General features: G+C 38.3%; 1 protein-coding gene across 2 annotated transcripts in view; it reads right to left on the bottom strand.

Moving 5' to 3' along the window:
- Positions 1 to 13,069, bottom strand: part of camkmt (calmodulin-lysine N-methyltransferase) — a 323,839-nt gene that overhangs the window by 61,406 nt on the left and 249,364 nt on the right. For both annotated transcript variants that reach the window (XM_057849062.1, XM_057849061.1), the window contains exon 7: positions 8,841 to 8,907. In XM_057849062.1, the coding sequence (XP_057705045.1) occupies positions 8,841 to 8,907 (67 nt within the window). The remainder of the gene's footprint in view (positions 1 to 8,840; positions 8,908 to 13,069) is intronic.

The raw sequence follows: 13,069 nt of genomic DNA, 5'->3' as shown, positions 1-13,069 counted from the left end.
TAGCGTAAAACAAAATTGCATTTCATCAACAGGAGTAGTAGTAGCCACAGAAAATTTGTTCTTGACTATCATTTTAATTAAGGACAAAAATTATGACAACATAAATGAAGAGAACAGGAAACGAATGTGAAATAGAGCTTGTACTCATTTAAAACCAATGCCAATGCCCATAGGGGCCATATGCAGTGTTGTTAATCTTACTTTAAAAAAGTAATTAGTTACAGTTACAAATTACTTCTCCCCAAAAGTAATTTAGTAACTCTGTTACCTCATTGTAAGAGTAATTAGTCACTTAGCAAAGTAACTGATTTCACTTTTCATGTTCTACATGTTATTCACACTTTTTACATTTTTGGAAAAAAAAAATTCACCTATATAAGAATGTAGTGGTACAGAAACTTTAAAATGCGTATGACACCAAAAAGCATGTTTACTTCATATTTCACGCTGTGTTTTATGCTCCTGAATGGACCGCTTGGATGTGTATGGAAGCGATCGTTTTATATATTTTTGAATCCCGCGTCATGAAAATGAGTTACTTCCGGCTGCAGTCTCGGGTTTAGGACGAATGCGAATGTGACGTCACCTGGGTCAGCATCTCACAATACAGCATTGCTTTATAGCATGCAGATGGACTGCGGATTCAGCTGATTCTGCAGATTAATTCATTTATTCGTTTATAATGGCTGCAGGCTTTTGTAGCTGCACAAGGGAGAGGAGTGTGAGCCTTTTTTGGGTTTCAGAAAGTTCCCGTTCACCCCGAGATCGGCCAAAACAAGGTTGCGACAACTGTGGGACCATTGGACTTACAGGAAGTCATGGGATCATGGCACTCGTTTTGATACGAACGTGGCTTGCATTTCGTGGCTGATATACCCCTTGTCCACCAAGAATGACACTCAGCTGACGACTGGCGGCTTGTCGCACCCCCCACCCACCACCGAGAGAGCGCTATACTCGGCTTATTGCCTCTTCGTGTGCCCGGTGTTCCGTCAAATTTTCCACCCCATCAGAAATTGCAACTTTGTTTTTAAAATGGCCGTGAATACAGCGATTACAAAGAAAAACGCTACAATTTTTTAAAATTAAGGAATATTTACTTAATTTTGATCATGGACAGACATGTAGAAAAGCGCTCCTCAGACACATCCTGCCATGTTAGCTGCACAACAACTGCACGCCGCTGTCACATTGTTCACGTCCTTCACCATGTATTAAAGCATTGTTTTTATTACGCGCTCCTCTGATGTTGGCCGGTTTGTCCGGCGGTCATTCTGCAGCTGCTTCCCCGGCAATGGAGCGCTCTTGCCCGCAGCAGGTGAACGAGTCCGACGAGCTGTAACCTGCTCGCCGTCGGGCGGGTTGCCGATGGGCAAAGACAATCGACAACCCCGCCGTCGTGTGACATGATCCTGGGTTGTTTTGTGTGATTTTTCGCTTCAAAAGCCGAGAGTAAGACTGAAACCACATTCGGTTCGGGTTAGCATGTTGGCTAGCTGTCATGCCACCTGGTTTGTTTACGCTCTCCAAGCCAGGGCAGGGAAATGACAAAAAAACTCATACGCATAAAATCTAGTTTGGAAGGTGCAAGAAGTGGACAGTTTTGACCATTATGAAGTAATTTTGCCATGTCGTACTGAATAAATATATTTTAAATATTTCATATTCCATATCGGGAGCAAAAAACAGCAATCAGATCGGGAAATATCGGGATCGGCAGATACTCAAACTAAAATGATCGGGAGCAAAAAAACATGTTCGGAACAACCCTATTCACTATTCGAACTAGGAACTATTTTCTCCACTGGAGGGCACTCATGCTCTTTGGACGAATAATGCTTCATTTTTGTCATTTTCCGTCTCTCGGCGGAATTCAATGATTTTTTTTGTTTGTTTGTTTTTTGCATTTCTTTGGCTTAATGTGATTATGTAATGGGTTATTATACAGTATCATTATAACAACTGTTCATATAGATAACTGTTGAGGGAAAAAAGTACCATTGTTTAAAAAAAAAAAAATCTAACAAAAAGGTAAGCAGTTACTCACAATGGTACTCATTACTTGAGTACTCTGTTCACCAAATACTTTTTTTTTTACTTGTACTTGAGCACATTTTTTTGGATGACTACCGTAAATTCCGGACTATAAGCCGCTACTTTTTTCCCTCCCTCAGTATCCTGCGGCTTATAGTCCAGCGCGGCTTATTTGTTGATTTATTTGGGTTAATAGGTAACACTTTATTTTAGAGCCGCGTCATAAGACCGTCATAATTATAACACTATCAAGGGCATTAATGAATGCTTATGACAGATGTCTAGGGCTGTCCCAAACGACTAATTTTCTCCCGATTAGTCAGCCGACTATTTTTACGATTAGTCGACTAATCTAATAAATTTTTAAAAAAAAAAAATTTTTTTTTTTTACTAATTTAGCAATGAAATTTTTGTTGTCGCTTATCAATTCACAAAAAACATATTGGAACACTCAAATTATTTATTAAAGTACAAATAAACACGTAAATAACAATAATAAATCACAAATAAACAATGAGTTCAAATGCTGATAGAATTAACTAGTGTAGCATCCCGATTGATAAGATGGTCTCTTAAACTGATGGTTTACAACTTTTATTCCATCCTTGATGTAAACACACTGTAAGAGCTACGGTGCACACAAATAAAGCAACACAATTAGAAATTAACAAAAACTTTTCACCTTTTTCCTTTTAAACCTTATTTATATATCAATGAATTGCCTATATGAATTGCCTTTACCTTATTACCTTATCATTGACAATCTCTCCCTTGAGTGCAATGACTGTATATACTGTATATATTTATGACCTTTTAACCTTATATAATTTTCTATACATTAAAATAAACCATAACATGAAATACACCTTTCAATTAGCATTAAGAACAATACTAATAGCACTTATAGGCCCATTGTCAATGAAACATTATTATTTAGTAAGGCGACAGCACCCTCTGGTGTACAAAAAATGAAGAAAAAAAAAAAATTCAAACTGCGTGAAGGCGCTTGAGTTGTTTATTCACGGCCGACGCGCAGCCAAGCTTGGCACTGAACAGACAGGACAGAAGAGTGTACTCTCCTTTGTTTCTTTGAAATAAGTCAATGTTTTGGACACTCTGGTGCGCTTTTTTTGGCTTTGTGCCGCTTTCCCCGCTTGCAAACAGAGCATCCGACATTCTAACTTTCCACGCATATATTTTTTTAACCCTTCATTAACCGTCGACGGGATGTTGTGCTCGTCGACGGATTTACGTCATCGATGACGTCGACTATGTCGACTAGTCGGGACAGCTCTACAGATGTTATTGTCATCCGGCAAACTATGTCACGAACTCCATTTATGTCCAGCTCGGATCTTTTAAATCTGTTCAAAAGTGAGATAATTTGCAGATGACACAAAATGACATCTGTCATAAGGATTCATTAATGCTCATGGCAGTGTCATGTCATAATTATGATAGTCTTATGGCACGACTGTCAAATAAAATGTTACCAAATACCATAACTAGCAATTAATGAAACAACTGGAACAGCAACTGAAGAAATAATTGGCACATAACATGAATTTTGATTGTTATTTACATCTGTAGCGCTGCAATGCATGCTAGGAGGCATGTTGGACAACAACAGTGTTGACGGCAGGTGGCAGTAGAGGTTGACTGTCTATCCAAGGGAGCAGTGATGTCCAAATCAAGCTTCTGAAGCAATGGGGGGTTCATTTGGTCTTATGACCGTCATAATTATGACATGACACTATCATAGGCATTATTGAATGCTTATGACAGATGTCATTAAGTGTCATCCGGCAAACTATGTCACTATCTCCATTTATGTTCAGCTCGGCTCTTTTACATCCATTCAAAAGTGAGATAATTTGCTGGATAACACTAAATGACATCTGGTATAAGCATTCATTAATTGTCATAACAGTGTCATGTCATAATTATGATTGTCTAATGACAGTTTTATGGAGCCACTTTCAAATAAAGAGTTACCAAATACCATCTCTAGCAATAAATGAAACTGAAACAGTAACTGAAGAAATAATTTGCAGAGAACATGAATTTTGATTGTTATTTACATCTGTAGTGCTGCATTGCATGCTAGGAGGCATGTTGGACGACAACAGTGTTGACAGCAGGTGGAGCAGTGATGGGCAAATTAAGCTTCTCGAAGCAAAGAAGCTTTTCAGCCCATTGGTTCAAAGCTTCATGGTGGTTCATTTGGTCTTATGACAGTCTTACTGTGCCGCTGTCAAATAAAGTGTTAACGGTTACTATCTTTTGGTGTAAATATTCCATAATACAGTGAGGAGTGCTGCGGCTTATAGTCCAGTGCGGTTTATCTGTGAACAAATGCTGTTTTTGTGTCAAATTTGGTGGGTGCGGCTTATAGACAGGTGCGCCTTATAGTCCAAAAAATATGGTATTTTTACTTGAGTAATATTACTTTGAAGTAACGCAACTCTTACTTGAGTAAAATTTTTGTCTATTCTACCCACTTCTGCCTTATTGTCTAGCTTCTGAGGTCTAATGTGGATAGGGGGCTGTATTGATGTTCGATGTTGAGCCATTTTCTCTTTCCTCATCCCTCGCTCACACTGTCAGATTGGTGGGATTATTAATTAGGTATTATTAACACTCTGTAAACAAAACATTAGGCCCCGCTAGAAACACAATCCCAACTCTCAACAGGGGGTCCCAAACACACACCATTACACCACATCCCCCAAACAAACTCCCCTTCCGTCTGTCGCCCAATCACAGAGTGGACCGCTGTAATCTGCAAGGAAAACAATCAGAGTAATGTGGACTAATTATACTTTTCCTCTTCATCTACCACTTGTGCAAATATGCACAGGAGTGAGGAGAGCAAGAAGAGAGCAGCACAACAATTAAGACATTTTAGTACTCTATGATGTGAGTCGTGTGCTTTCTGGATGAGAGCTTCCCATTAAGAAGAATGATTGTGCTTGGATGATTTAGCCACACACACTACACTACCATTCCTTTATTTGTAAACATTGATGGAAACAATCAACTATGTGACAATTTGTTGAAATATCATTTTATCCATTAAGCAATGAAATATTTTAAACTGGTGCCTAGATTTGAATGCTGCATTTATTTATGGTTGTGTTTAAAGATGTCCCGATCGATCGGATCACGTCATTTTCAAAGTATCGGAATCGGCAGAAAAATATCGGACATGCCTTTTTTTTTAATATATAGATACATATATATATATATATATATATATATATATATATATATATATATATTTTTTTTTTTTTTTTAAATCAAATCGTTTTCTAATTGTATTTAACGTTACAGAGAAAATGTCTTACATTCATCCAGAGCTTAAAGTAGGGCTATCAAATTTATCGCGTAAACGGCGGTAATTATTTATTTTTTTAATTAATCACGTTAAAATATTTAATGCAATTAACGCATGCGTTGCACGACCCACTCACGCATTGTCGCATTCAATCTGATATGGCACCGTTTTACCTATATATAGAGCTAACAGGCAGCGTAAAATGAGTAGAGAGAATTTTGGCAGTCTTTGTAGCCTCTCTTTAATTGGCTAAAGCCATAAAACCCCTCTCTCAACAATTACAAAATATCGTGGGAAGCAATGTGGGGAAGAACGAGAGGTTGATCCTTTCCTTAACATCCTATGTTACTTCCCAACGCAGAGAAGATATATCAATTGGTGCCACTACGCACGGTCATGGTTGCACTTCCCATCATGCATTTGGGCAGAACAGATGAATGGCTACAGTATCATTTACTGAAAGCTCAACAAATACACTAGATGGCAATATTTAGTCACAATATACAAAGTCACATTTATCCTTTAAGAATTACAAGTCTTTCTATCCGTGGATCCCTCTCACAGAAAGAATGTTAATAATGTAAATGCCATCTTGAGGATTTATTGTCATAATAGACAAATACAGTACTTACACGTACTGTATGTACTGTATGTTGAATGTATATATTCGTCCAAATTTTATTCATTTTTTTTCTTAATGCATTGCCAAAATGTATATGATCGGGAAAAATTATCGGGAATGATTGGAATTGAATCGGGGGCAAAAAAAAACAAAAAAACAATCGGATCGGGAAATATCGGGATAGGCAGATACTCAAACTAAAACGATCGGGATCGGATCGGGAGCAAAAAAACATGATCAGAACAACCCTAGTTGTGGTATCATGTCTGTGATACAACTTGTTGTATGTGCAACGGATCCTAGACAAGATGTCACAAACTTTGAGTGTTTTTTTGGTTGTTCTTTTTCTGTATGATGTCACAGGATGGCACCGAAGCCATGGCTGATGAAAAAGTAGTATATGCTGCCTTTAGGCAATATCATCAGAAAGCATAGCATTAATTTTCATTGTTACGCTGACGATACTCAATTGTATTAATCAGATAAACCTGATCAGATCAGGCAAGTGGATAAACTAAGTAACTTTGTCCGAGATGTAGATACCTGGATGAGCACTAATTATCTTTTACTTAACGCTGAAAAGACAGAAGTCCTTATAATTGGCCCTAAAAGTGTGAAAGACTAACTTCCCAGATAGTCACTCTGGAAAATGTGAGTGTAGCCTCCAGCACCGCAGTTAAAAAACCTACTTCTATTTGACCCAGACTTATCATTTAAAGCTCATATTAAACAAACCTGCAGAACAGCCTTTTTTCACCTGCGCAACATAGCCCAAATTAGAAATATTCTGTCTAAAAGCGATGCAGAAAAATAAATGCAAGCGTTCGTTACATCTAGATTGAATTACTGTAACTCCTTACTCGCAGATTGTCCTAAAAGTTCCCTGAAAGGTCTTCAGCTAGTCTAGAACACAGCAGCAAGACTTTTAACAGGAACTAATAGAAGAGAGCACATCACCCCTGTGCTCCAAGCCCTTCACTGACTTCCAGTCGAGTTTAGAATTAAATTTAAAATCCTCCTTCTTACATTTAAGACCATTAATGGTTTGGGGCATTCTTATCTCACAGATGCTCTGGTTCCATACCGCCCCAACAGAACACTTTGTTCTCAGAATGCAGGTCTACTGGTAGTTCCCAGGGTCTCTAAAAGTACAGTAGGAGCTAGAGCCTTCAGTTACCAAGCTCCTGTCTTATGGAATCAGCTTCCAGCTAATATTAAAGAGGCTGACACAGTCTGTACATTTAAGATTAGACTAAAAATGTTCCTATTTTACAAAGCCTATGGTCAGGCTAGTTGAAAAAAAGACTAGACTCACAGTTCAGTCTAAACCTGCCCTAGAAGCTATAATGCTGAGAGAAGTACAGCCACTGAGTTCTATGCCGTTTTTCACTCTACTTACTACATGTACTTACTTTATTTCTCTTTTCTAATTCTAATATCTAGTTGACAAGTCTTTTCATCACTAGTCACCTGGTGTCCTCTTTCCCCCCTAAAAAAGTAGGGGCTACTTTTTTAGCCGCAGCTGCCTGACTATCCTGACCCCTGGCTGGATGGACGTCCTGATTGCCCCCCCGTCTCATCTGGCTAGATGGACCTCCTCCAACTGGAACTCCTTCTGCTACTACCCATCCTCAGTCCTGGTGCATCTATCGCCTGTCCGTCCTGGGAGTGGATCTCTCCTGATTGTGGTTCTCCCCAAGGTTTCTTTTTTTCCCATGGGGTTTTTTGAGTTTTTCCTTGCCGCCATGGAGGGTCGAAGGATGGGGGATGCTCAGGACATGGACTCATCTCATTCATCTACTGTATCTGACTGCGTATCAAAAAGCCCTCTGAGAACAACCTGTTGTGATATTGGGCTATACAAATAAAATTGAATTGGATTGAATTGAAGGTAGTTTTAATGGCAAAAAATATTTTTGGCGTTACAGTATAGCGGCGTTATATTTTCAGTTGTGAGTAATCTAATTAATTACCTTTCACCATCTTTGCAACATCGTTACCGAGGATGTGAAGGGGCGCGTTACTACAATTTGGTTGAATGAAGCACAAGTTGTCTGATTTTGTCACACATTCGCCTGCCTGCCTGCTTGCCATGGAGAGAGCAGAGCGGGAGGGGGAGCAGTGAAGGGTGTGGTGACGCTGTTGTAAACACCATGATGACTGGCTAAGTGACTCGAAGTGTTAGCATAGCATTCGTGTTTGCGTTAGCATTTAGCATTCTTGCAAAATTCTTGCAAATAAATGCTTTAATCGCAGAATTTCTCTAGATATGAATGTAAAACAGTCTAGATTCTAGGTAAAAAAAAAACAAAAAAAAAACGGGCAGTTATCGTTCATTTTACGTAAATATCTTATGCCAAAGTTAGTCACAAATAGGGGTATCCTATATATTGAGAAAGACTACAACACTTTAGCTGCGATTGGATGGATTATTCAAATATTTAGCCACATCCATCTTCTGTCCGTGTCAAAGCTGTTTCTCACAGCTCGACTTATAGCCATTGGTCATTTTTGTGAGTCATTATATGGTAGACATTTCATCTAAGTTTCTTATTGATACAAAGACTGGTGTTGAGCGCTAATATTTTAAGTGGTCCAAATAATGGAGGGCATTTAGTTGTTATTCATTTTAAATTAATTGCAAGTGGGCCTTCATATGGCATTAAGATTACAGCCTGAATGTTCATACACCAGAATTTTCCCTAGATCCCTTCCCTGCCATATTATAAATGCCATTCTGCCTACCTCCTTTATCATACAAACACAACAAAAAACCTTGCAAAACTACTAGAAAATGTATGACAACACTAATTATTACTATAATGTGAATGGAAAAAAAAAATTCACCTGGTAGAAACATGCGTTGATCCAAACTTCCCCGCTCGCTTGTTTCTCTCGACAATCCCTCGTACATCTGATGGGCAACAGTCAAGGACTCGCGCTCGCAATAACCCATATGAAAGTAATGCATTGTAAACACTGAGCAAACTAAGTGTACAGAGTGCAGAGTTTCATGCCACTGATGCTCCCTTTAAGTGGGTGACTTTTATGAAGTGCTTTCTATTATAAATGTCACTTTCAAGGCTGTAGAATTACTGCTGTTGTTGAACTCTTGTACACTTCCGTACAGTTGTTGGCCATGCCTTGAGTAAGACTGCAGGTTGGTAAAGAGCAGTCTTACACTGAAAGCTATATAGAATAGAATAGAATAGAATAGAATAGAATAGAATAGAATAGAATAGAATAGAATATTTGTCACACACAAAGTACAACAACGACTAGGGATGGGAATTGATAGGATTTTTACGATTCCGATTCCATTATCGATATTGCTTAACAATTCGATTCTTTATCGATTCTCTTATCGATTCTAATTTGGGGAAAAAGAACAAACGTTTTGATTGGCATCGAGTTTGTTTAATCAGAAGTCACAACCTTACAAACTCACAACGAGATCAAAAGAGGCCCAAAGCCTCAATGTTAACTGTGGCAATAAGTGGCAAATACACAAGAATGTGTAACATTTTACTGAAACATTTATCTAATAGAAATAAAAAATATTGGTATATATATAGGCAGATAGGTTTTTGTTCTGCCTTTGGCAATATGTGTTAAAGCAGGGGTCCCCAAACTTTTTCCTGTGAGGGCCACATAATTTTTCCCTTCTCTGATGAGGGGCCGGGGTCAGTTTGTTACAGAAAAAGTGTGACGATTGCAGAAGTGCATAAATGTAAAAAATTATTGTTTTTCAGAAAGCCACAATCAAATAACCCTTTCTGGATTCTTTATAATAATAATAATAATAATTAATAATAAAAACACTATTAATCAAATAGATAATAACCAACTAACCCTCTCTGAATTCTTCAAGGAAAAGGCCAGAAAATAAATAACACGATTGAGAAACAAAATGGCCGGACCAAATGTGGAGGCGGGCCATATTTGGGCCGCGGGCCGCAGTTTGAGGACCACTGGAGCGCGCATACACCCAAAGAAGAAATGCCGCATCCAAGTGAGTGAGAGAGGGAAACACTTCTACGAGCCTACGTTCTTTGTTAATGTTAATATCTACAGAGGCAACGCCTGTATGTATCATCTTTTGTGTTGTCGTTGTTGTGTTTCCACTCGCGATCGGACACTTAAGTCCAGTTGTGTAGTGGTTTGAACGATGTGCTAATGCTAGCGAACGAATGCCAACCATACTGTTATTAGCAGCTAATCATCGCTGATTTACTTTGATGCAAACCTGTTTGTTATTGGGGACGAAATTGATTTGTTTCATTTCTATTCTTAGTTTCACTCTTCAAGTGATGGTTGAATAAAGTCAGCAAATTATACCAACGTCTTCTGCATCGTCATTTGGGAGTTTAGCTAACTGTATAGCCGGGACTTTTTTTTGTTTGTTTGTTTGTTTGTTCTTTTATAGCTGTCATTGTTATGTTTATGGCTGCAATGCTCGTGCTTACCCGTCGTAACCTTTCATTTTCACACTCTTTCCTGGTGAAGTGTAGTCAAACTTTGGAGCGAGTGGTTCTTGGCGCCATGCTAGTTTGATGCATTTGGACAACAAGACAGTCACAACGCAATATGCGTCTTCAGGACTCGTTAAAGGGATCGTTAAGGCTTTTTCATTGTGATGTCGAGGCCTCGAAACACTCGGAACCGGTTCCGAATTGGAATCGGATTTCGAATCCCATCCCTAACAACGACACTTAAAAACCCAATGAAAAACTGGATTTTCTTCCACATAGCACTCAATCACTAACCAATACATTACCAACAGACTGCTAAAATTCTCCATCATGTAATTCTGAAAATTGACATAATTTGAAACAAGTTAAATTTGAACAAAGACTACAAAAATTGTTGTCATTAAAGTTTTGTAACATACATCAAACTAAAGGACAAACACTATGTGACAGATCCCGAGTTGTCAAGCAGATCACAGCACCCTTCTCACCCCCATCACTAGATCAATTGAAAGGCTTTTAACCCACACGCACGCGCACAAACACACACGGTCTCCTCAATCACACAGACACAGCTGAGCGCGCACACAAAAGCAGGACGATTGATGTCAAGTTGTCTATTAATACACTGGCCTGTGGAGTTGCACCGCAATTCAATTAGGATTTGCTTGTCTTTAAAGCCCGCAAAGAGACAAATCCAATCGACAAAGACGCTGGGGCGAGAGAAGCACACAACGAGCAGGGGAGAAAGATCAGGCAGACATGTTTTTATATTATATTAGATATTGTACATAGTTTGAGAGTTACATTAATAATAATTAGAGCTGGGAATCTTTGGGCACCTAACGATTCAATTACGATTACGATTCAGAGGCTCCGATTCAATTATAAAACGATTATTGATGCACCCATCTCCTTTTTTTTTTTTTTTTATGTTTTGTACATTAGTTCCAAAATTGTTCAAAAATACTCTCAGGCTAAGCCAAACTACAATTTCAGTATCAAGTTAAAATATAACAGTAAACAAATATACAAAAATAACAGTAAATAAAAAACTCCAGTCCCCATTCTGTATCAGCAGCTTTAAACTACATTCAATTAATGTTGTGAATCAACCGTTAAAGTTGTTAAAATTGCTCCCGTTATTCCATAATTTCCCTTTTGTTTACTTTCGACATGTGAAAGTTTTAAAACTATTTTAAAGATCGATTCAAGTCAATATTTTAACGATTTAGGAGTATTTTAGATAAAAAGTTAATTAGGTTTGTTTGGAAGGTTCGCTACAACAGCCTTGCAGGGAAGTGTACTGCTTTAAGATGGCGGCCGTTTACTAACGCCCGCATCTAGTTTTCTGTAGATGTGCTGCTAACGCTACCAAATCTATTATGCATCTAGTCCTATATAAATGATATCTACCGTAACATTATGTGGATGTACTTTGTAGCAGCTTTTCGGCGGCAGTCAGGTATGTTGTTGTGTTTTTTTATCTCGTGGCATGAGTTGAGCTAGAGCCGTGAGTTGAGCATTGGCATTACCCGAGGGGCTGGGTAATGAGAAGCATGATGTTTAGCGACTGTCGCTCCGTTCCTCATTGCGTTCCGAAGACCGCGCGGCGCGCTGAGTGTGTTGTACTTCCGCTTTACTTGGCATATTTCAATAATCGGAATTTGGATGTTTGTGAATCGTTCTCGAATCTTCCACGGCCGAATCGCGAATAATCTAAGAATCGGAAATTTTGCACACCTCTAATAATAATAATAATCTAAAGCGGTGGACAACTATATTGGTATATTGATTGAAAGAAAAAAAAAAGTTCCCCGAAAGTATCGTATTAGCCCGAATATAAGACTGTTTTTTGCATTGAAATAAGACTGGAAAAGTGGGGGTCGTCTTATATTCGCAGGCTAGACGTTATTCCCATTCACGACGCTAGATGGCGCAAGAAATCATTGAAGCGATGTTCTGTCATGACAGATCTCAGCTACTCTCAAGTTTAACCAGTTTGCATTATTTTATTGCAATGTTTTTCCTTATTCAGATTTGCTTCAAGACTACAGTTAGTTAAACTTCACTTTGATGGTTAATGCAGTTATTGCAATTGTGTTGTTTTATCACAATAGATTGGTTTATTTACATTTCAAAAACCAGAAGCCATTCATTCACAAATGTGATTGCACTTTAGTTTACATATTTAAATGTTCAGATATTAGGATTTGAATGAGGCAAAATAACATGCTTTTTCTCTCAAATATATTGTTATAATCATTTGTTTCAGATGTACTGTAATTATTTTCTGTATGAAAAAAGTCAAAAAGTTCAAAAAGTCTTTTTTCAAACTTGAGTCTTGAAAAAGAGGGGGTCGTCTTATAATCAGGGCCGTCTTAATGCGGTATTCGAACTCAATTCACTTGAATATCAAATCAGTTTTTACCACTGAATAGAAACATTCGGAACCCCTAAAAGGACATGGACAGAAGTAGAATTAAACCATCTGGTGCACACCAGATAGTAAATAGTGAGCACTAGAAACTATCTGGTACACATTAGCATGATATAGCAATTAAGCTAGCGCACTTTTGCTATGCAAGTTAGCCGCTTGTTCTTTTG

This window comes from Corythoichthys intestinalis, chromosome 10 (assembly GCF_030265065.1).
Source record: "Corythoichthys intestinalis isolate RoL2023-P3 chromosome 10, ASM3026506v1, whole genome shotgun sequence".
In the NCBI taxonomy this organism is placed as follows: Eukaryota; Metazoa; Chordata; class Actinopteri; order Syngnathiformes; family Syngnathidae; genus Corythoichthys; species Corythoichthys intestinalis.
The sequence above is the reverse complement of the archived record's forward strand: the minus strand, read 5'-3'. Positions and strand labels throughout refer to the sequence as shown.